The sequence below is a fragment of the Marmota monax genome, unplaced genomic scaffold (genome assembly GCF_021218885.2).
Source record: "Marmota monax isolate L192 unplaced genomic scaffold, Marmota_monax_Labrador192_F-V1.1 WCK01_AAM20220418_F8-fsc00008, whole genome shotgun sequence".
In the NCBI taxonomy this organism is placed as follows: Eukaryota; Metazoa; Chordata; class Mammalia; order Rodentia; family Sciuridae; genus Marmota; species Marmota monax.
In genome coordinates, this window is record NW_026694432.1 from 5,398,592 (window position 1) to 5,426,408 (window position 27,817).

General features: G+C 36.6%; 1 protein-coding gene across 1 annotated transcript in view; it reads left to right on the forward strand.

Annotated features, from left to right (window-relative positions):
* Zswim5 (zinc finger SWIM-type containing 5) overlaps nucleotides 1–27,817 on the forward strand; it is a 185,993-nt gene that overhangs the window by 119,155 nt on the left and 39,021 nt on the right. The window contains exons 2-5 of the mRNA XM_046418776.2: nucleotides 7,907–8,263; nucleotides 18,317–18,465; nucleotides 19,659–19,809; nucleotides 27,145–27,324. Coding sequence (XP_046274732.1) covers nucleotides 7,907–8,263; nucleotides 18,317–18,465; nucleotides 19,659–19,809; nucleotides 27,145–27,324 — 837 coding nt within the window. The remainder of the gene's footprint in view (nucleotides 1–7,906; nucleotides 8,264–18,316; nucleotides 18,466–19,658; nucleotides 19,810–27,144; nucleotides 27,325–27,817) is intronic.

The following is a 27,817-nucleotide window of genomic DNA, read 5'->3' on the forward strand; positions in this document are numbered from 1 at the left end:
TTCTTATGGATCTGGGAATTGAACTCAGGGCCTCATGTCTGCTAGGCAAACACTAAGCCACATCCCCTAGTTCAAAATTTTAGAATTTTAATAAGCCTGAAAGTTATTTTCCAATGTTTCTAGTTGCATTGTTTTATAGTTTATAATTCAATTAGTTAATTATAGTATTGATTGACATATAATATGCTATTATATAGACAAAATATGGTGTAATAATTAAGAGTGACCTGGCTGGATGTGATCTGGCTTTGACACTTACTAGAAGAGTGATCTTAATTATTAAACCTCTCTATGCTTGTATTTCCTCATACATAAAATGGAAATAATAATAATTAGAATTTTCCAGAGAAACAGAACCAGTATGAGATACATAGAGGTAGAAGAGGGAGAGAGATTAATATTTATTTCAAGGAATTGGCCTGTTTGAAGTCTGAAATCTGTAGAGTGGACGGGAAACTTTTGTGCTCTGATGTTGCAGTCTTTTGGTTTGTTCTTAATCTACATGACTGCTTTTTTTTCCCCTTTAATCTACACTACTGCTTTTTTTTTTCTCTGATGTTGCAGTCTTAACGCAGAATTTATTCTTTCTCTTCAGAAATCTGTTTTGCTTCTAAGGTCTTTCAGTTCATTGGATGAGGCCCACCCACACTATTGAGGATTTAGTCAGACAAATTTCCTTTGTAGGTGTGGTTAACACCTACAGTATACCTGCATATCAAAACCTAAAGTAGCTGGGTGTGGTGGCGCATGCCTGTAATCCCAGCCTCAAAATCACCCTCAGCAATTTAGTGAGGCACTTAGCAACTCAAGGAGACCCTGTGTCTAAATATAAAAAAAGGCTGGGGATGTGGCTCCCTGGTTAAGCACCCCTGGGTTCAATCCTCAGTATCAAAAACAAAAAACAAACAAACAAAAAAAAACCTAGAGTAGTGTTTTAATAGCTATGTACTATAACCTAGTCAGATTAATACGTACAACTAACCATCATAGTATCAGTTCATAAAACTATGATAATTAAATGAATTAATGTATACATAGCATTCAGAACTGATCCTAACACATATGAGGCACTCATAAAGTACAAGTAACAGAGCTTTGCTGCCTATTGATGACAGATGAATGGATAAAGAAATTATGATGTATATGCACAATGGAATATTACTCAGCCATAAAGAAGAATGACTTTATGACATTTGTCAATAAATGGATAGACTGGAGACTATCATGCTAAATGAAATACCCCAATACCAGTAAAACCAAAGGTCAGATGTTCTCTCTGATATGTGGATGCTAACCCACAACAAGGGGGTAGAGAAGAAAATAAAAGTTCAGTGGATTAGACAAAGGGGAATGAAGGGAAGGGAGGGAGGATAGGAATTGGAATGACAGTGGAATGAATCTGATATAACTTTCCTATGTACAAATATGAATACACTGCAGTGAATCTCAACATTGTGTACACCCACAAGAACTGGGATCCTAATTAGAATAAGATATATTCCATGCTTGTATAAATATATCAAAATAGATTTTACTGTCATGTATAACTAAAAAGGACAAATAAGATAAAAATAAATTTCAAAAAGAGCTTCTTTGCGTAAAATCAGCTAATATTTATTAAGTACCTATATTAGGCAGAGTTTTGGGCCCAACATGGTGGGAGATTGAGTGGTAATCACTGTAGAATCATAATCTGTCTGCACTTAGAGTGAACCTTAATGTGCATCTAGACAAGCCTCATTCTAAAAATGAGAAAGGTGATTCATAATATTTTTTCCACGCAACTTGAGTATTTTTTTAATATTTATTTTTTAGTTGTAGTTGTGGCACTGAGGATCGAACCCAGGGCCTCGCATGCACAAGGCAAGCGCTCTACCACTGAGCCACAACCCCAACCTGAGGTTTTTGGTTTTTTTTTAAAGTAGTGGTTGTGTTAGTCAACTTCACAATCATATAAGGAAATACCTGAAGCAATTAACTTCTAGAGAAAAGATATGTTTTGACCTGCAGTTCTGAAGGTGCCAAGATCAAGTGGCCCCATGGTTTTAGGCCTCTAGAAGAGCAATATATCATAGTAGGAGTGTGTGGAAGAGCAAACCAGTCACATTTAGATCTAAGAAGCAGAGAGAGAGACTGAGAGATCAGTTTTCCACAATCTCCTTTCACAGAATACCCCTCAATGATCCAAAGACCTTCTTTAAACCTCACATCCTAAAGGTCCACAGAGCCTTCTGGTATTACCACCCTGGGGACCACCCTTCTGGTAGTACCATCCCTTTACACGTGAACCTTTGGGTCTTATTTTAATTAACATAATTGTCTGAAACTTGAACTTTGTAAAGTTTTTTCTGTATTTTTAAATTTCATCTAATCATAGTGGTAGCTCTTAAGCTTACATATGCACCTTTTATTACTTGGAAAATGTTCTTGTCAGAAGAATTTTACATATATATGTATATATACACATCATATAAACCATAAACAAATAATATTATAGAATGTATTGCTATCTTTTTAAATAAAGATTATTTAAAACTTCTTTCTGGTTCACAGTGTGCAGTCCAGTTAAATTAACCTCACCTCCTCATTTCCTTCTCAGAGAATTTGTCACTGATATACAGAAATGCCTTTGATTTATCGGTGTTGACTTTATATCCTGATACTTTGCTGAATTCATTTACTAGTTCTAGAAGTTTTCTGGTGGAGCTTTTTGGGTCTTCTAGGTATAGAATCATATCGTCAGCAAATACTGCTAATTTAAGTTCTTCTTTTCCTATACTTATCCCTTTAATTTCTTTTGTCTGTCTAATTGCTCTGGCCAGTGTTTCAAGAACTGTGTTAAATAGAAGTGGATAAAGAGGGCATTCTTGTCTTGTTCCAGTTTTTAGAGGGAATGCCTTTAATTTTTCTCCATTTAGAATAATGTTGGCCTGAGGCTTAGTGTAGATAGCTTTACCATGCTGACATATGTTCTTGTTATCCCTAGTAGCCTCAAAAAAACTCAAGTACTTGGGAATCAATGAAAGAGGTGAAAGATCTATACAATGAAAACTACAGGATACTAAAGAAAGAAATCAAAGAAGACCTTAGAAGATGGAAGATCTACCTTGCTCTTGGATAGGCAGAATTAATATTATCAAAATGACCATACTACCAAAAGCACTATATAGATTTAATGCAATTCCAATCAAAATCCCAGTGTCATTCCTCATAAAATTAGAAAAAGCAATCATGACATTCATCTGGAAAAATAAGAGACCCAGAATAGCTAAAGCAAACCTTAGCAGGAAGAGTGAAGCAGATGGCATCACTATACCAGATCTTAAACTATACAGCAGAGCAGTAGTAACAAAACCAGCGTGATATTGGCACCAAAACGACTGGAAGACCAATGTTACAGAATAAAGGACACAGAGACTAACCCACAAGATTACAATTATCTTATATTAGACAAAGGTGCCCAAAACATGCATTGGAGAATAGATAGCCTCTTCAACAAATGGTGCTGGGAAAACTAGAAATCCATATGCAACAAAATGAACTTAAACCCCTATCTCTCACCACGCACAAAACTCAAAGTGGATCAAGGACCTAGGAATTAAATCAGAGACTCTGCGTCTTATAGAAGAAAAAGTAGGCCCTAATCTTCATCATGTGGGATTAGGCCCCAACTTCCTTAATAAGACTCCTATAGTGCAAGAATTAAAACCAAGAAATAGTAAATGGAATACATTCTAGCTAAAAAGTTTCTTTTCAGCAAAAGAAACAATATGTGAAGTGAATAGAAAGCCTACATCTTGGGAGCAAATTTTTACCCCTCACATATCAGATAGAGCACTAATCTCTAGAGCATATAAAGAACTCAAAAAGCTAAGCACCAAAAACACAACCCAATCAATAAATGGGCCAAGGACCTGAACAGACATTTCTCAGAAGAGGATATACAATCAACAACAAATATATGAAAAAAAATGTTCATCATCTCTAGCAATTAGAGAAATGCAAATCAAAACTACTCTAAGATATCATCTCACTCCCGTCAGAATGGCAGCTGTTATGAAGACAAACAACAATAAGTGTTGGTGAGGATGTGGGGAAAAAGGTACACTCATACATTGCTGGTGGGACTGCAAATTGGTGCAGCCAATATGGAAAGCAGTATGGAGATTCCTTGGAAATCTGGGAATGGAACCACCATTTGACCCAGCTATCCCTCTCCTCGGTCTATACCCAAAGGACTTAAAATCAGCATACTACAGAGACACAGCCACATCAATGTTTATAGCAGCACAATTCACAGTAGCTAAACTGTGGAGCCAACCTAGATGCCCTTCAGTGGATGAATGGATTTAAAAAATGTGGCATATATACACAATGGAACTGTGATGAACTGTGATGTTGGTCAGATCTGACTCTAATCCTACATCTACCACTTGCTAGAGTTTTGGACAAATTACTTAAACTTTCTGAGCCTCACTTTACATTCTTTTAAGATAAGGAAAATAATGACTTCTTAAGGTTGTTGTGATGTTACATTACATACACAACACAGTTCTGGAATGTAGTAGGTTCTTAACAAATATTTGATGTTCTCCTTGTTTTTTTGTTACCACCCCGAGGCCTAGAAGTCCTATACCTAAGGTTTTATTAAACTTTTGTTGAATGACTGAATGATTAAATGAATGCATATTCTTGTCAGAAGAATTTTACATATATATGTATATATACACATCATGTAAACCATAAACAAATAATATTATAGAATGTATTGCTATTAGTTTTACTTTTTTCAGTTTAGTTGTAACTTAAAAATGTATTCTGTCTGCCTGTCAAAGTTATTGGTGCTTTGTGTCTATTGAGTAGAGATGGAATTCTAAGTAGTTGCACTGCACCAATCTCTGCCTTCCATATGTTAGAAGGTTTTTTTGCCTTTAAGATATTCCATGTGGTCACCATTTTGGAATTGTATTTTTTCCCCAGTACTGGGTATGAACCCAGAGGAACTTTACCACTCAGCTACATCTGAGAGCTTTAATTTTTTATTTTGAGAACAGGGTCTTGCTAAGGTGCTGAGGCTGGCCTTGAACTTGTGATGCTCTTGCCTCAGCCTACCCAGTAGATAGAATTACATGTGTGCACCCTCACACCCATCACTTGTATGGTTTAAGGAATAAATGTTGTCCTTGATCATCCTCCTGTCTTTCCTTGTGGCATTCTTTTGGTTTCACTTTCATTTATAGCATTCCCTTTAGATTTTACTGATACTAATTGTAGACTTAACTTTACCTACCATTTAGAGCTCAAAATCTACTATAGGAAATTCTTTTTTTTTTTTTTTTAATTTTTTATTGTGGGTTGTTCAAAACATTACAAATTTCTTGACATATCATATTCCACACTTTGATTCTAGTGGGTTATGAACTCCCACCTTCACCCCATACACAGATTGCAGATTCACATCAGTTACACATCCATTGATTTACAAATTGCCATACTAGTGTCTGTTGTGCTCCGCTGCCTTTCCCATCATCCACCCTCCCCCCTCCCCACCTCTCCCCTCCCCTCCCCTCCTCTCTCTCTACCCCCTCCACTGTATAACCCTGAGGGTCTCCTTCCATTACCGTGCAATTTACCTTCTCTCTCCCTTTCCCTCCCACCTCTCATCCCTGTTAAATGTTAATCTTCTTCTCCTGTTCTTCGTCCCTACTCTGTTCTTAGTTACTTTCCTTATATCAAAGAAGACATTTGGCATTTGTTTTTTAGGGATTGGCTAGCTTCACTTAGCATAATCTGCTCTAATGCCATCCATTTCCCTGTAAATTCTATGATTTTGTCATTTTTTAATGCAGAGTAATACTCCATTGTGTATAAATGCCACATTTTTTTTATCCATTCGTCTATTGAAGGGCATCTAGGTTGGTTCCACAGTCTTGCTATTGTGAACTGTGCTGCTATGAACATCGATGTAGCAGTGTCCCTGTAGCATGCTCTTTTTAGGTCTTTAGGGAATAGACCAAGAAGGGGAATAGCTGGGTCAAATGGTGTCTCCATTCCCAGCTTTCCAAGAAATCTCCATACTGCTTTCCAAATTGGCTGCACCAATCTGCAGTCCCACCAGCAATGTACAAGTGTACCCTTTTCCCCACATCCTCGCCAGCACTTGTTGTTGTTTGACTTCCTAATGGCTGCCAATCTTACTGGAGTGAGATGGTATCTTAGGGTGGTTTTGATTTGCATTTCTCTGACAGCTAGAGATGTTGAGCATTTTTTCATGTACTTGTTGATTGACTGTATGTCCTCCTCTGTGAAGTGTCTGTTCAGGTCCTTGGCCCATTTGTTGATTGGGTTGTTTGTTCTCTTATTGTCTAATTTTTTGAGTTCTTTGTATACTCTGGATATTAGGGCTCTATCTGAAGTGTGAGGAGTAAAGATTTGTTCCCAGGATGTAGGCTCCCTATTTACCTCTCTTATTGTTTCTTTTGCTGAGAAAAAACTTCTTAGTTTGAGTAAGTCCCATTTGTTGATTCTAGTTATTAACTTTTGTGCTATGGGTGTCCTATTGAGGAATTTGGAGCCCGACCCCACCGACTGTAGATCGTAGCCAACTTTTTCTTCTATCAGACGGCGCGTCTCTGATTTGATATCAAGTTCCTTGATCCATTTTGAATTCACTTTTGTGCATGGCGAGAGAAAGGGATTCAGTTTCATTTTGTTGCATATGGATTTCCAGTTTTCCCAGCACCATTTGTTGAAGATGCTATCCTTCCTCCATTGCATGCTTTTAGCCCCTTTATCAAATATAAGATAGTTGTAGTTTTGTGGATTGGTTTCTGTGTCCTCTATTCTGTACCATTGGTCCACACGCCTGTTTTGGTACCAGTACCATGCTGTTTTTGTTACTATTGCTCTGTAGTATAGTTTGAAGTCTGGTATCGCTATACCGCCTGATTCACACTTCTTGCTTAGCATTGTTTTTGCTATTCTGGGTCTTTTATTTTTCCATATGAATTTCATGATTGCTTTCTCTATTTCTACAAGAAATGCCATTGGGATTTTGATTGGCATTGCATTAAACCTATAGAGAACTTTTGGTAATATCGCCATTTTGATGATGTTAGTTCTGCCTATCCATGAACAGGGTATATTTTTCCATCTTCTAAGATCTTCTTCTATTTCTCTCTTTAGGGTTCTGTAGTTTTCATTGTATAAGTCTTTCACCTCTTTTGTTAGGTTGATTCCCAAGTATTTTATTTTTTTTGAAGATATTTTGAATGGAGTGGTTGTCCTCATTTTATAGGAAATTCTTATGGGGTTTCTTTCCTTATTTATATTTGTGACAATGTAGAAGCTATGAACACTCCCCCCAGAAAAATGTACATATGGACAGGTGGGATAGAATATACCTATAATCCCTGAAACTTGGGAGGGTAAGGTAGGAGGATTGCAAGTTTGAGGCCAGCCTCAGCAACTTAGCAAGACCCTAAGCAACTTAGTGAGACCATGTCTCAAAAATAAAAAGGGCTGAGGATGTGACCCAGTGCTAAAACACCCTGGGCTTCATCCTCAAATTCCAAAAATAAATAAACATTTCAAAAAAAAAATAAAATTTAAAAATTTAACAAAGTACAGTTTGTCTTCACTTATCACCATTTCTCCTTTAACTCTGTAGAAAGTACAAGTGTACAAACAAAAGTTCTTACAGGAGGTTTGTGGACTCCTTTTCTAGATTGTGTGTTTCTTCAGAGCAGTACCTGAGTTTTATTGACCTCTGTGTCTATTGCAAGCCTACACCACACATAAGGGATACTCATTAAATTGTTTGTGAATTGATGAAAGTAAGACTCTTAAAGTTTCTTACTATAGAATCTCTAAACAGGAATTTCTTTCTTTATTGTTGTTTCCTTAGGCTTTCATCTGAGTGGCACAGTAACTGAGCCACCCACTGCTTCTGAACCAGCAGTGACTTACAAAGTTGCAATCAGTTTTGATCGATGCAAAATCACTTCAGTGACATGTGGCTGTGGGAATAAGGACATATTCTACTGTGCTCATGTGGTAGCACTCTCACTCTACAGGATCCGGAAGCCAGACCAAGTCAAATTGCGTCTTCCTATCTCGGAAACCCTTTTCCAGATGAATAGGGACCAGCTACAGAAGTTTATTCAATATTTAATCACGGCACACCACACTGAAGTTCTTCCTACTGCACAAAAGCTGGCAGATGAGATTCTGTCCTCCAACTCAGAAATCAACCAAGTGAATGGTAATTGTATAACATTTTTCTTGCTAAAAATGGTTATTTTCACCACCATTGTCACTAAGCAACCCTCTTCTCTGTACCATAGTGCTTTACTATATTTTTAGAGGTTGGGATATTTCTGCAATTGTAGCCATTTAACCTTACAGTTCATTCTGTCCAAAAACTCTGTGTTTAATTCATAGTTTCTTAAAGCAGTCAAATTGTAACATCCTTGTATGCATATGTAGAGGGCAAAAGACTGGAAGGAAATTCATGATAATATTAACAATGGTAATCTATGGATATTAGAATTATAGGTATGGTTTTTAATGCTTTAGTGTAATTTCTATAATAAGTATATGTTATTTTTATAATTTAATAAGAACATTTATGTTTAAGAATGAAAAAAATGGTTCCTTAGATTTAATAATTCTCTCAGGACTAGTCTCACTAGACAGCCTGATGTTAACCTGGTGCCTCAACCCATACAATGATTTGTCTCATAATGATTTATAAAAGACATCCTTTCCAATTTGTCTTCACTTATCACCATTTCTCCTTTAACTCTGTGAAAAATTCAGAATATAAAATATTATTTAGTTAGTAGACCCACTTTACCATTTACTAGAAGGTAAGTAGTTTGATTCTCACCTACTTTTTTTCTTTTAATATTTTTTTAAATGTAGATGGAAGAAATACGTTTATTTTATTTATTTATTTTTATGTGGTGCTGAGGATCAAACCCAGTGCCTCACACATGCAAGGCAAGTGCTCTACCACTGAGCCACAACCCCAACCCTCATTCTCATCTATTTTTATGAAAAGGCTAAAATATTCTAACCAGTGAACCAGCATAGGGGCATTATAATTTTATTAAATCAAGAGCTTTTTAAAAAATCTTTTAGCTGGAATTTGAAGAACAGATGAAGAAGCCAATTTTGAACTCCAGTCGTAGTTTATCTTGTTAAAATGATCTATGGTCTTGTTCGTTCATTCCTAAATACAGTCCCCTCCTCTGCTCTCTGAACTTTGAACATTGATATTTCTTATTTAGTCTCATTTTCTCTTTTTTTTTTTTTACTTTTCATGATCACTATCTCAGATACATCCTTGACTTCAAATGTCATCTTATACTATGACTCATAGATTTTATTTCCCCAGCCCAGATTTTCTGAGCTTTAGGCTTTATATCCACCTGATTGATCTTAGGATGTCTCTGTGATGTTAAACAATCCTAAGATCAGCATATCTAAATGTGAATTTATGATCCTCTTCCCTAAACTTGCTTATTTTCCTGTATTTACTATCTCAATAATTAGCACTACTATTTAGTTATTAGATTGTGATGGAAACCTCATAGTTAACCTTGGCATCTTTCTTTCCTATATTCCACGTGCATTCCACTGCAAGATCTGTTAATTTTACCCCTTAAATATATTTCATCATTTTCTACTTTTATTGATATTGTTGTCACCTTAAATTAATCAGTCTCTCATCTAGATTGCCACATAGCCTTCTGACTGGTCTTTCCATATCTATCATTGTTCCCTTCTGTTCCATTCTCTGTACAGCCATTCAAAGTAATTTTTCTGTAACTGCAGATATTGTGATATCATTTATCATTTAAAATCCTTTAGTGGCCTCATTTTTCTGGATGCATGATCTGGCTTTTGTCTTCATTTTCACATGATATTCTTTCTTTTTAAGGGAATATCTCCTTCTGTCCTCTCTTCCTATCCCATTCCACTTACAATGGTTATATTTAATGAACAGAATGACTTATGACTTAATGCTGTTTTCAAACAAAAAATACAGTATTTCCTCCTCTCTGTGCCAGATTAATTTCCATTTATTCCTCAGGTGTCATCTTAAATGAGACTTTCTCAAGGAAAGCCTCCTTTGACCCATCTTTCTTTCTACAGAAAAAAAAAAAATGTGTACATGTGGCAGGTGAGGAAGTTGCTCAGTGGTAAAGTGTTTGCCTAGCATATGTGAGATCCTGGGTTCAAGCCCCAGCAATGCAAAAAAAAGAAAGAAAGAAAAGTACACATGTGATCATTTACTTAACATCTCCCTCCCCAACTAGTCTATAAGCTCCATGAAAACAGGAACCTTATCAATTTTGTTTACCACTGTGTTCAACCTCAGGGCTACAAATGCCCCAAGTATACTGTTTACTGATCCCAAAGGAAGAACTTGGAAGACTCAATGGAGAGGTTTTAGGCATTTTATTACTTACTCACTCTTTGGCAGCAGCAGACTGGGATACAGTGGAGGACCTCACTGCACCTACAAGTAAGAACCCCAGTTATTGACTTACTCCCTTTTTTGCTGCAACCACCCATTTTGGCAGCTCGGTTTCTCCCCTCCTGGGTCCATTGTAGACCAGTAAACAGTTACACTATTTACCTTTTTTTCTCTCCTATCAAATAAGCACATCTGGCTGGGCAGAGTGGCACCACCTGTAATCACAGCAATTGAGAGGCTAATGCAGGAGGATCACAAGTTTGAGATTAGCCTCAGCAATTTAGTGAGACCTTGTCTCAAAAATAAAAAGGACTGGAAATGTGGCTTAGTGGTAAAGCACCTCTGGGTTCAGTCTTTAGCGTCTAAAATGAAATAAGCAAAACCTTCTGAAATTTTTCTGCTAGTGATTCTCAAGGGCTTTGTCTTATCCAATGGTACTAAATATTTATAAATTGCACCTTATTTCTTCCACAGGTACTGAGACTACCACCATGTGGGTCCCAAGTGTTCTTCACTTTTCTCCATGTCCCTTCACATCCTTAGAGGGTTGTCATTCCATGCCTCCAAACCAGTTGATTAAGGCCTACTTCTTCAGGAAACTAAGTCCTAATCCTGCTTTTTCATATCCTATTGAATAACAGAAGGGTGAAAAATGGTATTCAAACCATCCTTGCACTCTGCTGCTGGGACACCATTGCTATTCTGTCCTTACCCCCATCCTTAGTTCCAAGTTATTTAGAATTCCAGTCCTTGGTTTAACCTCGTTTATTTCAGTTCTGTCTCTCTTGAGCTATTGAAAACCAGAATCCTTAGAGGCAAGACTTTATAATCTACATTTTAAACACAAACCCCAGATGATTATTCTATACATTAACATTTGAGAACACTGTTTATCCTCACTGTGAAAAGTGCATTATTCTGACTAACTTCATATTTTGTATAGTAGAGTAGTCCAAGAAAGAATGGGATAATGGGATTTGGCTCTTTTCATCAGTTTTATACAAAGGGCCTGAAACCAACTGGTAGATCATGACAGTATACTACTAGAGACCAAATAGGTACAGGCTGGTAGTAAAGGGCTAAGGCTTTAGAGAGAGATCAACATACAGATCCTGGCTTAGGTATATTCTGTATGTTAAGTTACTTACCCTATCTAAACTTTAGTTTCTTCATTTTAAAACTAGTATAATAATACCACCTTGTTATGAAGTCAACAAAAATTAATTGACTACTACTATGTACCAGGCACTTTTCTACATGTTGCAAATATATCAGCAAACATAAATTTCTACCCTCAGAGAGCATACATTCTAGTGCACATATGTATATAAAGAGTGCTTACCTTCTTGTCATATAGGAAGCATTAGTAAATGGCTATTAACAAATACTTAAGGATAAGAGATTTGGCTTTACTGCTTTTGGAATATAGAAGAAGTATACATTATAGAATTTGCCAACCTAGAACTTATATCTAGATGGTCAGTGAGACATAGCTTTGCTCATTCTACAAATATTAACTCAATACTATAAATTCTATAAATGTTAACTTAGTACTATAATTAATCAGCACTGTGAGATACAAAAATGAATCTGTTCTTTTAAATTTTCAATTTAGTTGGAAATATGAAAAATGTACTTTTTTTGTTTGTTTGTTTTTTTGGCACTGAGGATTGAACCCATGGATGCTTAACTATTGAGCTGCACTCCAATGCCTTTTTTTAAAAAGTATTTTTTAGTTATACATGGACACGATATTTTAATTTTGTTTATTGATTTTTATGTGGTACTGAGAATTGAACACAGTGCCTTACATGTGAGAGACAAGCTTGCTGCCACTAAGCCACAACCCCAGCCCCCATCCAAACACTTTTTATTTTCAAACAGAGTCTTGGTAAGTTGCTTAGGGCCTTGATAAATTGTGGAGACTGGCCTTGAACTTTCGATCCTCCTGTCTCAGACTCCCAAGTCACTGGGATTACAGGCATGTGCTACCATACAATTTTAATACAAAACAAAATGTAACAGAAATAATGAGTTCTATGAAGAGTGTTTTGCCTTTTTATACTGAATATAAGATGGGCATACTTTTGATAGATGGCAATGAGTTATATGACTAATTTGGTGAGTGGGTAAAGAAAGAGCCTACCCTGTCAAGTGAACTAAGCAGTACATAAACCTCAGCAGTGTTAGCCTTGTCATGTACTTATAGTTTGTGTTTTTCAAACTGATTCTAGAGCTGAAACATTATCGACAGTGAGAATGGTTGACTTTTTTCTTTTTAATCAAAGGGCAAGTTAGAGGGAATAGGAGGGAAGTGAAGGGGAAATAAAAGTAAAGTTGTAAGGATATAATGGTTGACTCCTAGGTACACTGTTTCTAGCTGAAACATAGCATAAGTGTAAGAAAAATATGACCAGAAATGAAAGATAAGGACAAAACTGAGGGCCTTGGATGCCAAGCTAAGGCACTGAGACTTAATTTAATAAGTACGTCATTGAAGACTTTTGACCAGTGAAGTGATACGTTTAGAATTATGCTTAGAATAAAACATTTGAAGAAAAGTAGCATATAGTAGATACCATGCACTGGCAGATTATATGAGTTAATCATTTGTTGTGGAATGAGTGAATGTGAACCATCCTAATTCCCTAGAGAGTAAGATGCACTAAAAAAGCTTAGCAGAGGGGCTGGGGCTGTGGCTCAGCGGTAGAGCGCTCACCTAACAGGTGCAAGGCCCTGGGTTTAATCCTCAGCACCACATAAATAAATAAAACAAAGGTAAAAAAAATTAAGATATACAACTTGGTTTAAAAAAAATAGCAGAAGAGTAACTTTGTTGTGCAAACCCAGATTTCATTTAAATAGGGTTCTGACATAGAGAAATAAGGAAAAAATGTACTAACTGATTAAAATGTGTTATGTGTTTATACTCTATTGCATGACTACATTTATGGAGTGTTGACTTAGGGTCAGTCTCTTATTACTTGGAATCAGGTTTCTAAAAACTTGTCAGAGGACTCTGTCTATAAGACAGTAAGAGAAGATTCAGTTTTCATTCCAAAAATTTTTCCAAAATGCCTGTCACAATACATGCTATAGTTTATGTAGTTATGGATTCAATTGTGAGCAAGGGGCTAACAATCTACTTGGGAAGAGGGCAGCTTATACGAATTGCATTAAATCTGTACAGCACTTTGAGTAGTATGGCCATTTTGATAATATTGATTCTGCCTATCCAGGAGCATGGGAGATCTTTTGAGCTATTGAAAACCAGAATCCTTAGAGGCAAGACTTTATAATCTACATTTTAAATACAAACCCCAGATGATTATTCTATTACATTAACATTGGAGAACACTGTTATCCTCACTGTGAAAAAAGTGCATTATTCTGACTAATTTCATATTTTGTATAGTAGGGTAGTCCAAGAAAGAATGGACTACTCTGTAAATAGTGTAATGAATCCATAACTGCATCAACTATAGCATGTATTGTGACAGGCATTCTGGAAAAGGTTTGGAATGAAAATTGAATCTTCTCTCACTGTCTTATAGACAGAGTCCTGTGACAAGTTTTTAGAAACCTTCTTCCAAGTAATAATAGACTGACTCTAAAAAGCAGTTTTATAGTGAATTTTTAAATAGTTTTTTTATGTTTTAAGAAATACTTTTTTGTTTTAAAATACTACATAGACATTAAGACATATTTGAACTTAATAGAAGAGCAAACAGAAGAAAAAGTGTCAATTACTAGAAAAAATATTCATCACTGTTTTCCTGTTGTGTTTTGAGAATACAAAGAAAAAACAAAGTCAGTTTCCCCTACCATACCCTCTGAACACAACACAGAATGCTTCTATGACCAAAAATGTGGGGATTTTCCTCCACACACTAATCAAACAATTCTTCAGCTGACACCTGATTGTCCTAACCAATTCAATTCTGACAGTATCAACCTGAAGATAGCTAAGATCCTACAACGGAGGGCCGAGTCCTTTCCCACCCCACTTCAGATGCCAATCAAAAAGCCCTAGGTTGACACTATGAAGGCAGTTCTAAGGGGAAAGTTCATTGTATTGAGCTCATTCATTAAAAGAACAGAAAATCACCAAATAAATAACCTAACTTTACATCTCAAAGCCTTAGGAAAAAAAAACAAATCGGCACCAAAAGCAGTAGAAGATGGGAAATAATAAAAATCTGAGCCAAAATTAATGAAATTGAAACCAAAAAATTTTTTTAAAAAATCAATGAAACAAAAAGTTGATTTTTTGAAAAAAATAAACAAAATAGGTAAACCCTTAGCCAAACTAATGAATAAGAAGAGAAAATACAAATACTAAAATTCACAATGAAAAAGGAAATACCACCATGGACACCACTGAAATACAGATGATAATCAGAAGCTGCTTTGAAAATCCTTACTCCAATAAAATAGAAAATCTGAAAGTCATCAGATTTCTAGAGACATATTAATTACCCAACTTGAATCGAGTGGACATAAAAAATTTAAACAGATCAATTTCAAGCAATGAAATTGAAGATGCCATCAGAAGCCTGCTAACAAAGAAAAGCCCAGGACCAGATGGATTCTCAGTCAAGTTCTACAGGACCATCAAAGAAAAACTTATACCAGCACTTCTTAAATTATTCCATGAAATTTAAAAGGAGGGAACCCTTCCAAACTCATTCTATTATCTTCCTGATACCAAAACCAGAAAAAGACAAAATATAGTCCACCATGAACAAGTGGGGTTCATTCCAAGGATGCAAGGTTGGTTTAACATACAGAAATCAATAAATGTAATTCACCACATCAATAGACTTAAAGAAAAGAATCACATGATTATTTCAATAGATGCAGAAAAAGCATTTGACAAAATTCAGCATCCACTCATGCTTGAAACACTAGAAAAACTAGCGATCGTAGGATCATACCTCAACATTATAAAAGCTATACACACTAAACCCAAGGCAAATCTAAATAGAGGAAAAACTCAAAGCATTCCCTCTAAAAACTGAAACAATACAGGGATGCCCTCATTTAGCACTCCTATTCAATATAGTCCTCGAAACCCTAGCGAGAGCAATCAGACAAGAGAAAGAAATTAAAAGGATACAAATAGGAAAAGAAGAGCTAAACTATCCCTATTTGTCAACGACATGATTCATATTTAGAAGACCCACAAAACTACTAGGAAATTATTAAAACTCATAAATGAATACAAAGTAGCATGGTTTAGAATCAACACTAATAAATCAATTGCATTTCTGTACACCAAAGATATATCAGCTGAATGAGAAGTTAGGAAAACTATCAACTTTACAGTAGCCTCAAAAAATAAAATATTTTGGGAATCAACCTAACAAAAGAGGTGAAAGACTTCTCTAATGAAAACTGCAGAACTAAAGAAAGAAATTGAAGAAGACCTCAAAAAAATGGAAAAGATCTCCATTGCTCCTGGATAGGCAGAATCAATATTATCAAAATGGCCATACTACCAAAAGTTCTGTACAGATTTAATGCAGTTCCTATAAAGATCCCAATGATATTTTTCACAGAAATAGAAAAAGCAAACATGAAATTCATTTGGAAAAATAAGAGGCCCTGAATAGCCAAAGCAATCCTTAGCATGGAACGTGATACAGGAGGCATCACAATACCAGACCTTAAATTATACTACTGAGCTATAGTAGTATAAAAATAGCATGGTATTGGCATCAAACCAGTCATGAAGACCATTGGAACAGAAGACACAAGGATAAGCCCACATAAATACAGTTATCTCATCCTAGACAAAGGCACCACAGACATACATTAGAGAAAAGATAGCCTCTTCAACAAATGATGCTGGGAACACTGGAAATACATATGTAATAGAATGAAATTGAACCCCTATATCTCAACCTGCACAAAACTCTAAGTGGATCAAAGACCTAGGCTTTAGACCAGAGACCCTGTATTTACTATTAGAAAAAGTAGGCCCAACACTCTAACATGTTGGCTTCAGAATTCCTCAACAAGACTCCTAAAGTGCAAGAAGTAAAATCAAGAATCGATAAATGGAATGGTATCAAACTGAAAAGCTTCTTCATATCACAGGAATCAATCAAGAATGTGTACAGAGATCCTACAGATTGAGAGAAAATCTTCACCACCAATACCTTAGATAAGGCATTAATTTCCAGGATATACAAAGAACTCAAAAAACTTAACATGAGAAAAATAAATAACCCAATCAATAAATGGGCAAAGGAACTCAACAGGTACTTCACAGAAGAAGAAATATGAGTGGTAAAATATATGAAAAAATATTCAACATCTCTAGCAATTAGAGAAATACAAATTAAAACTACACAGATTCCATCTTACTCCAGGTTAGAATGGCAGTTATAAACAATACAGGTAAGAATAAATGTTGGTGAGGATGTGGGGGAGAAAGGTACTTTCATACATTATTGGTGGGACTGCAAATTGGTGCAACCTCTATGGAAAACAGTATGGAGATTCCTCAGAAATCTTGGAATGGAGCCACCATTTGACCCAGTTATCCTACTCCTCCATCTATACCCCAAAGACTTAAAAACAGCATACTATAGTGATGCAGCCACATCCATGTTTATAGCAGCTCAACTCACAATAGCTATGCTATGGAAACAACCTAGGTATCCTTCAACAGATGAATGGTTAAAGAAAATGTGGTATATATACACAATGGAATATTACTCAGCCATAAAGAAAAATGCAATTATGGCATTTGCCAGTAAAAGGATGGAGCCAGAGAATATCATGCTAAGTGAAATAAGCCAATCCCTCCAAAAAACAAAGGCCGAATAGTCTCTGATTTGTGGATGCTCTCCCAAAACAAGGAAGATTGGGGAAGGAAATAATAGAAATAGATTGGACTATACATAGGGTAATGAAGGGAAGGGAGTAGGGAGGGGAATAGGAAAGAGTAGAATTAATTAGTCGTAACTTTCCTAGCTTTGTATTTGTATATACACAACCAGGGTAACTCCACATCATGTATGACAACAAGATTGAGAACCTAATAGAATAAGTTTTACTTTATGTATATATGTTCTTCCAAAATATAGTTTAAAAAAAAAAAGCCCCAGGTTGTTTTAGCTGTGCTTCTGACTACAAATTGAGGTTCCCACAACTCCCCTCTCAATCTTGATTAATTTGCTAGAGTGGCTTACCAAACTCAGGGAAACATTTACTTGTATTCACCAGTTTATTATAAAGAATGTTACAAAAAATACAAATGGAAACATGTACAGGACAAGGTATGAGAGAAGAGAAGCCAAGCTTCCATACTCTCTCCCAGTGTGCCACTCTAGGAACCTCCCCATGTTCTGCCATCTGGAAGCTCTACAAATCCTGTCCCCTTGGGTTTTTATGGAGGCTTCATTACATAAGCATGATTAATTAATTTATTCGTCATTGGTTGGTCAACTTAACCTTCAACCCCTGTCCCTTTCTGGAAGGTTGGGGTATAGAGCTAAAAGTCTTACTTACATCCTTGAATATTCCAAGGATTTTAGAACTTATGTCAGGACATAGGACAGAGACCAGATACACATTTCATAATATCACCTGTGTATTTCCTAATAGGCTAATCCCCTGATGGTTTTGTATCCTTGGGAGAGGATACAACTATGACTTATGTGAATTTGAAACTAGCATTTGATCTCTTACATGTATTTTGACAAAACCCATAAAACAAGAAATAACCCATCTGTGTTTAATTATGCTCACAACCTGCCTCTAGCTGAGTGTTTAGCATGTTAACTCAAGGATTCATTTCACTGTTCCCATTTCTTACAGGTGCCCCTGATCCCACAGCTGGGGCCAGCATTGATGATGAGAACTGTTGGCACTTAGATGAGGAACAGGTAAAAGAACAAGTGAAGCTCTTTCTCTCCCAGGGAGGTTACTATGGCTCTGGAAAGCAGCTCAACTCAATGTTTGCCAAGGTAAGACATGAAAAGGCTTAATTGTTTTAAACTTTTAAGTAAACTCAGCTCACCATACTTCTGTCTTCATGCATTAAACATATCTCACTTGACTTAGCTAACTGCCTAAAACCTAGTGGGAGGGTTTAAGCAGAGCAGCCCTAAGAAGATTGTATCCAGGGAGCACGACTACCTTACCCTGGTGTCCTGTTTCTTCTCCATTCTAAATAAGCTAGTGTTGCTGGGGGCATTTAATGAGGAAACCATCTTCTCTCTTTGAACCTGAGGTTGCTAAATGAAGCCTCAAAGACTAGTTTCAACAGTGTCCATGGAAGTCAGTGTTTTGAAACTGGGGACCCCTATAATCAGCTTTCTTTCTTTTTTTCCCCCTCATACCTTTAGTGAGATATGACCCACATGCCATACAATTCATCCATTTAAAGTATACAATTCAATAGTTTTTGGTATATTCACAGATATATGCAGCCATCATCACAATTAGCATTTTCATCATCTCAAAAGAAAACTCATACCTCAGCCTATCCCACTCTCATCCTCCATATCCCTTTACTCTAGCCCTCTAATGTACTTTTAGTCTCTATAGGTTTCCCTGTTCTGGACTTTCATATGAATAGAATCATATAGTATGTAGTGTTTTATGGACTGGCTTCTTTCACTTAGCCTAGTTTTTTTTTTTTTCCTAGGTTTATCTGTGTTTTAGCATGAATCAGTACTTCATTCCTTTTTTTTATGGCCTAATGATAGTCCATGGTATGGACACTCCACATTTTTTTTATCTTTTTTTTCCTGTAGATAAATGAATGTGGACATTTGGATAGTTTTTACCTTTTGGCTATTATAAATAATGTTGCTATAAACATTATTGTACAAGTTCCTTGTGGGCCATTTTCCAAGGTGGTTGCATCATTTTTACAATCTTACCAACAATATATGTGGTTCTGATTTCTCTGTATTTTGGCCAACACATGTTATCTGACTTTTTGATTCTAGCCAGCCTAGTTGATATGACAAGGTATCTCGTTATGTAAAACAAGCTTTCTTGGCACATGCAGAGACCTTGCTTACATGTCTTGCTTCTTTCTGGCTCTTTGGATATGTTGTGCTCAATACATCAACATACCCTACTCTCCTTCCTTCTTTCCTATCCTTTTATTCTCTATACTGTCTGTCTCTTGCCCTTCCTTATGTGTCAGGTTCGAGAGATGCTACGGATGAGAGATTCTAATGGAGCCAGGATGCTGACACTTATAACTGAGCAGTTTATGGCTGACCCACGACTCACACTTTGGAGGCAGCAAGGAACAAGCATGACAGACAAGTGCAGGCAACTCTGGGATGAACTAGGTAAGTTGCCATCTCTCAGAGAAGTGCTATGTCCAACCACCTCACCCTCTGGTGACATTAGTGATCATTTGCTATCAGTTATTGCCTGGGTCTTGCTGAATCTAACTGGTGGAATATTGAAGTTCTACACCATAGTAACTCTGAACTTACCTTTTTTTGCTTCTGTAGCATTGTGCTTTGCTATTGACATTAGCATTCTGTTCCATATGATACCCACATAAAAGCCCTGGCTGAAATAAAACCTCTTTACTTAGTTGTTGTTGAATAGCACTAGCCAAGTTTTTCACATATTTGTCAGACTCACCCTTGTTGCTTTCTCTGAGTCTTCTCTTCTATATCACTCATGGCAAGAACTCATATACATAATATGACAGTTTCCAAGGCTTAGACTTTGACTTACTGTTCCTTCTCCATACTCTCTTAAGAATTTTTTCTTTGTGGGGGGGGAGTGCTACCAGAGATGGAACTCAGGGATACTCAAACACTGAGCCACATCCCCAGCCCTATTTTGTATTTTATTTAGAGACAAGGTCTCACTGAGATGCTTAATGCCTCGCCATTGCCAAGGCTGACTTTGAACTTGCAATCCTCCTGCCTCAGCCTCCTGAATTGCTGGAGGCAAGAATTTCAGCCACTGTGCCTGGCAAGAATTTTTTTTTTTTTAAATATCATGACTTCAGAGCTTACTTGCAGATCTCAAACTTACTTCTTTCCATTCATCTAGTCCCATGTTAGAGGCTACCCATTTGCCATTTCCACTGGGAATTCCAAATTAACTTGGGCCTTCTACAAAAATAGGTTCCCATGCTAGCATTGACCCTAGTGTTCCTTACTCTACCAAATTTATTGTCAGGCACCCATATTTCTTTAATTCCCTACATCCAGATTCCAACTTCATTTCATTTCATGACCTTTAAGTGCTTTTAGTGTCCATTCTAATTTTTTCTTCCCTATCACCCCTAGTCTGATAGAAGACCTTAGAACTTTTAGATTAGATTAGAACTTTGGCCTTCTGAATGGCCTCTCTATTCTAATTTCTCCCCAATCAAGGCAATCCTCTTTGGTCATTATTTCTCTTTTTCATTCCCCTGCTTCAAGACAAAATTTGCAATGCTAATACTTAGCTCCTCTACCTATTGGCAGAATCTTCTATACCCTGAACTCATCATTCAACCCTTGCCGCATTTGGGGTTATATTGAGAAAGTTCTCATGTGGTATATTCTAAAGTTCTAATACAGCTCCTCCATATGTACCCTGCACCAGAAAACAAACTTCCCACTCATACAAAATACCACAAGAAATGATGGCAGCCAACTTGGGATTTCAGTGAGTTCTAGAATGAAGCCTGTGTTTAATAGTATAGCTCTGAAGATGTCGAGGTTATGGCTTAATGACTTTGGTACCATCCTTGGTTATTTGGGGACTGGTAAGCCTGGGTTTTTAGTTTGGGTGGTGAGGCTTTTCTATACAACCTAGAGTAATAATGGCTTTGCTGTTCTTATTAATTGCAAATAGGGGAGGAAAAAATGGGGGGGGATCATGAACTGAAATCAATTTCCATGCATGTATGAGTTTTTCAGGATGAGCAAAACTACTCTTATAACTATAAAGCTCTAATAAAAATAATAATAAATAGGTACATTATTGGTATGTGCTAGTCTTTGTGTTGAAGATTATACTCTCATTATTTCATTTAATTCTCATAATAATTTTATGAAGTACTTGTACACTTATTGCAGGGAAACAAAAACAAATCTGGTTACTGCTGCATACAGAATAAAATAAGGAATTATAGATAAAGTCTCTCTGCTGTAATGTAGTGACACTTTCTAGAGTGTAAGAATGTTACACTATGAACTGGGTTGTGGCTCAGTGGTAGAGCACTTCCCTCGAATGTGAAGCACTGGGTTCGATTCTCAGCACTGCATATAAATAAATGAATAAAGTAAAGGTTCATCAACAACTAAAAAAACATTAAAAAAAATGTTACACTATTAGTCTATAGCTACAGTTCAACCAGTTGTTTTCCAGAGGCTGACTTTGAACTTGTGATCCTTCTGCCTCTTGCCTCATGACACAAAGTATGGAAACTTAGAAACTGCTTCTAAACTATTCCCTTGAAAGGGATTGTAGATATGGACTTCCTTCCAGGGTAAGATACTTCTATATGAGAAAACTTTGCTCAGAATAATTCAGTATTTTCTTTAGGGTCACACACTATTAAGTGGAGGTTCTAACACTGGACTCCTGCTCTGTCTGATTCTAAGTCAAGCATTCCTCAGTTCTATCTTCTGTCCTTTCCTCAATCCCACAAAAGTGTATGTTGCTTGAGAATTTGAAATTATCCTTCTTCAGAGAGTCAGTTTCATCTGAGGCCTAAGTGTCTTAGAGTGACTTCTGTGCCAATCATGGGATTGTGATTTGGATTTGGACTTGGCTTTTGGGACAAAAAGTAACTGTGGGGCTGGGGATGTGGCTCAAACGGTAGCGCGCTCGCCTGGCATGCGTGCGGCCCGGGTTCGATCCTCAGCACCACATACAAACAAAGATGTTGTGTCTGCCGAAAACTGAAAAAAAAATAAATATTAAAATTCTCTCTCTCTCTCTTTAACAAAAAAAAAGTAGCTGTGAGGAAGTAAACAGAGCTGTTTCACAGGGTTTTTAAAGTTTTGTAATATACTTGTGTTCATTATGAATAATTCTCATTTCTGACATTTTCATATCTAAGAAAATATTTATAAGACATGTTTACCTGTGGAGGGTCTAGGCAGGGGTGGTAGGAACTACCAATTATAATAAAATAAAATAAGCTCACTGCTTTTAGTTCCTGAGCTAGACAAAATAAAAGCAATCAGACATGATGATTCCTCACCTTCCCACTTACAAATGTATTTACCCAGTCACATCTGTACCCATATGCTTGGCCTTCTCTTCTTTTAAAATCTAGTGAATATGTTCCCATGAAAGACCAATCCTTATTTATTTGCTCTGGATTCTTCCTATCTCCTTTTCTCAAGAATTATGCTCCTGCAGTTTTCTCCTTTCTCTGACATTACTAATTTCTCTTACTGTGTGTGTGTGTGTGTGGCTGGCTGGCTGTCTCTCAGATCATTCCTATCAATGTGCAATTATGCTCTGATATCTTGAATCTCAAATTTAATAAAGTTTGTTTGATGTTCCAACCACCCCTCCTGCAACTATCACCCCATTTCTCACCTTCCCTTCAAAGTAATACTTCTAAAAATAGTGGTCATTCTTTCCATTTCTCCCTTGAGCATACTCCGGTTGGGTTTCCATTGTTCACTGCTGCCACTCTACTAAAGTAACTCTTGTCAGAATCACCAGTGATTTCCATATTGCTAGACACAATATGAAGACATCTTATCAGTTGTCATCTTATTTGACTTCTTAGCAGTTTTCAATAAAATTAACCATACTCTTCTTGAAACTTATTCTTCTATGAGTTTCTATAACTGTACATGCTCTTGGTTTTCTTCCTATATTTCTGACTACTTTTTCTCAGTCCCATATGCATCCTCCTCTACCTTCCCTCAGTACTTCTAAATACTGAGTATCACACATATACAGCACAATTTTTCATATCTCCAGTTGAATATAAAGAATGTTGACACCAATTCGTGTCTTCATACATGTCCTTTGGATAATGATGTCCATCACATTCCACCATCCTTGCTAACCCCCTGCCCCCTCTCTTTCCCTCCCACTCCTCTACCCTATCTAGAGTTCCTCTATTCCTACCCCACTATGAATCACCCTCCTTATATCAAAGAAAACATTTGGCATTTGTTTTGGGGGGGATTGGCTAACTTCATTTAGCATTATCTTCTCCAACTCCATCCGTTTACCTGCAAATGCCATGATTTTATTCTCTTTTATTGCTGAGTAAAATTCCATTGTGTATATATGCCACATTTTTTAAATCCATTCATCCACTGAAAGGCATCTAGGTTGGCTCCACAGTTTAGCTATTGTGAATTATGCTGCTATAAACATTGATGTGGCTGTGTCTCTGTAGTATGCTGATTTTAAGTCCTTTGGGTATAGACCGAGGAGAGGGATAGCTGGGTCAAATGGTGGTTCCATTCCCAGATTTCCAAGGAATCTCCATACTGCTTTCCATATTGGCTGCACCAACTTGCAGTCCCACCAGCAATGTATGAGTGTGCCTTTTCCCCCACATCCTCACCAACACTTATTGTTGTTTGTCTTCATAACAGCTGCCATTCTGACGGGAGTGAGATGATATCTTAGAGTAGTTTTGATTTGCATTTCTCTAATTGCTAGAGATGATGAACATTTTTTTCATATATTTGTTGATTGTATATCCTCTTCTGAGAAATGTCTGTTCAGGTCCTTGGCCCATTTATTGATTGGGTTATTTGTGTTTTTGGTGCTTAGCTTTTTGAGTTCTTTATTTACTTTAGAGATAGTGCTCTATCGGATGTATGAGGGGTAAAAATTTGCTCCCAGGATATAGGCTTTCTATTGACCTCACAGATTGTTTCTTTGTGCTGTATATGTATAATAAGAATTGTAATGCATTCCACTGTCACTTATTTTTAAAAAAAGCAATCAGTCAATCAATCAATACTGATTATCCCACAGCACCCACCTCCCTGTATATGTTTGCTACGTGGATGATTACATTCATTTCCATGGTTTTAAATGCATCCAGATGAAGGCAAGTAACAAATTTCCATATGTAAGGGTTGGGAGTGTAGTTCAGTGGTAGAGTACTTGCCTAGCATGCACAAGACCCTGGATTCTAACCCCAGGACCCCAAAAGAACAAAAACAAATTTATATCTCTAGCTTTGACCCTTTCCCTTGAGCTTCAGACTGTGTCCAGCTGCCTATAACTTCTAAGAATTCTAAGAAACATCTTAAACTCAATATAGCCATTACAGAACTCTTAATTCCACTGCCAAACCCTGATTTTCCCTTGTTGTCCCCATTCAGTACACAGTATCAGATGTGATTTTTTTTTTTTTTTTTTTTGGTACCAGGGATTGAACCCAGAGGCCCTTAACCATTGAACCACATCCCCAGCCCTCCCCCCATTTTAAGACAGGATCTTGCTAAATTGCTGAGGCTGGGCTTGAATTTGTAATCCTCCTGTCTCAGCCTTCCAGGTTGTTGGGATTACAGGTGTGTGCCATAATGTTCAGCTGTATTTAGTTACTTACAAAGAAAATGTAAGCAAAATTCTTGTTCCCCCATTTTCTACCTTCTATATCCAAACCAAGACTATTTTATCCTTAAGAGTTTGAAGAGCGAATGAAATAATCTATATAAAATGCTTAAAATAATACCTAGCTGATAAAAAGAAAGAGAAGATTGCTATTCTTATTATGTTATATAATAAGTATGTACATTTTAAACTTCCATAATAGCTACCTTTGCTTAGAATTTTTGACACTGTTTTAAGTTGCAGGAAAACACACATGCTTTTGGATGCTGATAACACAGTATTATGAATGCTATTATATATAGGCAACTGTAGGATTTATCTTGCTTTGGACCTTAGAGATGTGACAGTTTCTGAAACAAATTATAAGAACCTAATTAATAAGAGATAAAACTCATTTTAAATTTATAGGCGAAAGTACTTAAACTTACTTTCTAGGGCTCCTCTTCTTAATATCGGAATGATGAAATAGGAATTCCTATGTGACAATAGCATTAGTACTGTTTCTTTACCTCTTAAAGCCTCTCTCACCTTACTCAATCTGTCTTCCATTCCTATTATCTTAATGATTTTGCCATTTTTAGATCACAAGTCTTTCAAGTAGCCAAATATAGTGGCTTCCTTTTGGTCTTCATTTCTATATATGAAGATTAAATGTAAAAATCTTTTTCTTTGCTATAGATGAAAAGCATTTCTTCAACTATAAAATAAATACTACTATTATGATTACCTTATGAGCCATTATTATAATTATTACTAGTATTCTTTCTTCTTTATAGCACATTTTTAAAATGAAGTTGAACCAATAAAATGAACTTTCATTTTCAGTTAGCTATCTCAAATTGAGGCTAAGATGACCTTTTAAAACATTCCTGTTTGATTTTGAGGACCTTTGAAATACTGTTTGAATGTACCTCCATCCATGGAGGATGTAACTCCATCACAAAATATATTTAATTAAGAAGCACTTCATCCATGATTATTGCTGACTGGAGATTGAGAAGTTATCTGGCAAAGCCACATAACCAACCTTGGAAAAAAATAAGCAGCTTTTCTTTAAAAGGAGGGTGATGTGGTGAAAGAAACAGTATCCCTGGTTATATGAAATATGTGATACTGTGCCCAGTAACAGAAAATTGAAGAAAGTAATGGTTTTGAGGCATCACAAGTTGATCAGCAGTTTCAGAATCTAAGTCCCAAAATAAATCATTTTCCTTGAAAAAAGGAAATACTAAGATTCTACTCTATACCAGGTAATATACTAGACTCTTGATAAACGTGATCCCATTTAATTGTCATACTATCCCTACAAAGTAGATATTTTTATGTTATTGGCTTTACAATTGAGTCTTTTACAACTGATCGAAGGTCACAAAGTCCAACTAGCCAATAAGTGAGACTTTTTCTGAGCACTTTCCTTCCACCCCTTGTCCTTGTACTAAATTCCTTTCTTCTGTGGTGCTGTTACACCCTGAAAATATCTTTATATCAACACATATATCTGAATGGTTTTGTATTTATTTATCGGTCTCTCCCATTAGACAGTTCCTCAAGGGTAGGAACAGTGTCTTCTTCACCAGTACAATACTTTAGTGAATAGAAGGCTTTAAAAAAAATATTTGTAAGACTGCAGATTTGAGCTAAGTGTTGGAGCCTAAATCTGTCTTGTTTGTCATCAGAGGCACACAGGTGCAGATATCCAGATAGTTATTGTGCTTTAAAGTAACTTTGAGATGCAAAAATAAGACAGGTTTGAAAATCCTTGCAAGTTTTTTTTTTTTTTTTTTTTTTTTTTTGAGAAAAGCCGATGCTTGGTTGTTTTTGTTATTCGGGATCTTTTTGGTATTCCGCTACTGTACCATAATTAGTTTAGTCATCAGTGTATTTAAGATAATCAAGGCAGTGAGTGGTGAAAAGGCTACTATTTTGTCATTCTGTTAAGCACATGCTGATAAATGTTATCCCATTTAATTGTCATATTTTTATGTTTTTGGCTTTACATTACTAATTTCTCCAGCCACCGTGGCTTTGGAAACTGAAATGAAACCTAAATGAAACTGAAACATTAAAGCTTACATGTATATCAAAGGAGAGTTATCAAGAATGTGGATTGCTGTCTTTTCTAGGGGCTTTATGGGTGTGCATAATTTTAAATCCACACTGCAAACTGGAGGAGAAGTCCTGTTGGCTGCAGCAGCTGCAGAAGTGGAGCGACCTGGATGTCTGTCCCCTGGAGGATGGGAACTATGGGCATGAACTTCCCAACATCACCAATGCACTTCCCCAGAATGGCAATCACAGCCCAGGTGAGTCAAGTATCCTTTTAGGTTCTTTGTCTCTAGAACTTCAAAAGGTAAGAGGGTAAAGCCCTAGAACAATGGTAACTGGACAGCCTCTTGGTTGTCCAAATTACCATTCTAAATATGAAAAGTCTGTCTTTTTATTCATTCTAAGTCTTAAATAAGGATAAGCCTTTGTCTTTGACATTGGGTATGTTGTTCTTTTCCACATCTAGAGTATCCTTACAGTACCCAGCACAAGGTCCTAGAGCCCTCTTCATGATTCCTCAGTACCCTTCAGTATTCCTCAATACCCTCAGTATCTTTGTGTCTAATGGATCTTGGCCTCCGTTTGGTGTTGACTTTAGCCCAGAAGACCTTTTGAAAAGTGGAAAAAACGGCCCTTTCTTATTCTGTTTCTTGTTCTCTGTTTCCCTCAAGTTTTTATATAGCACATATTTGGAGTTGGGGGTCATCCTCCAAGTATTGCCAGGATTCCTGCCCCATTTTAAGACAGATT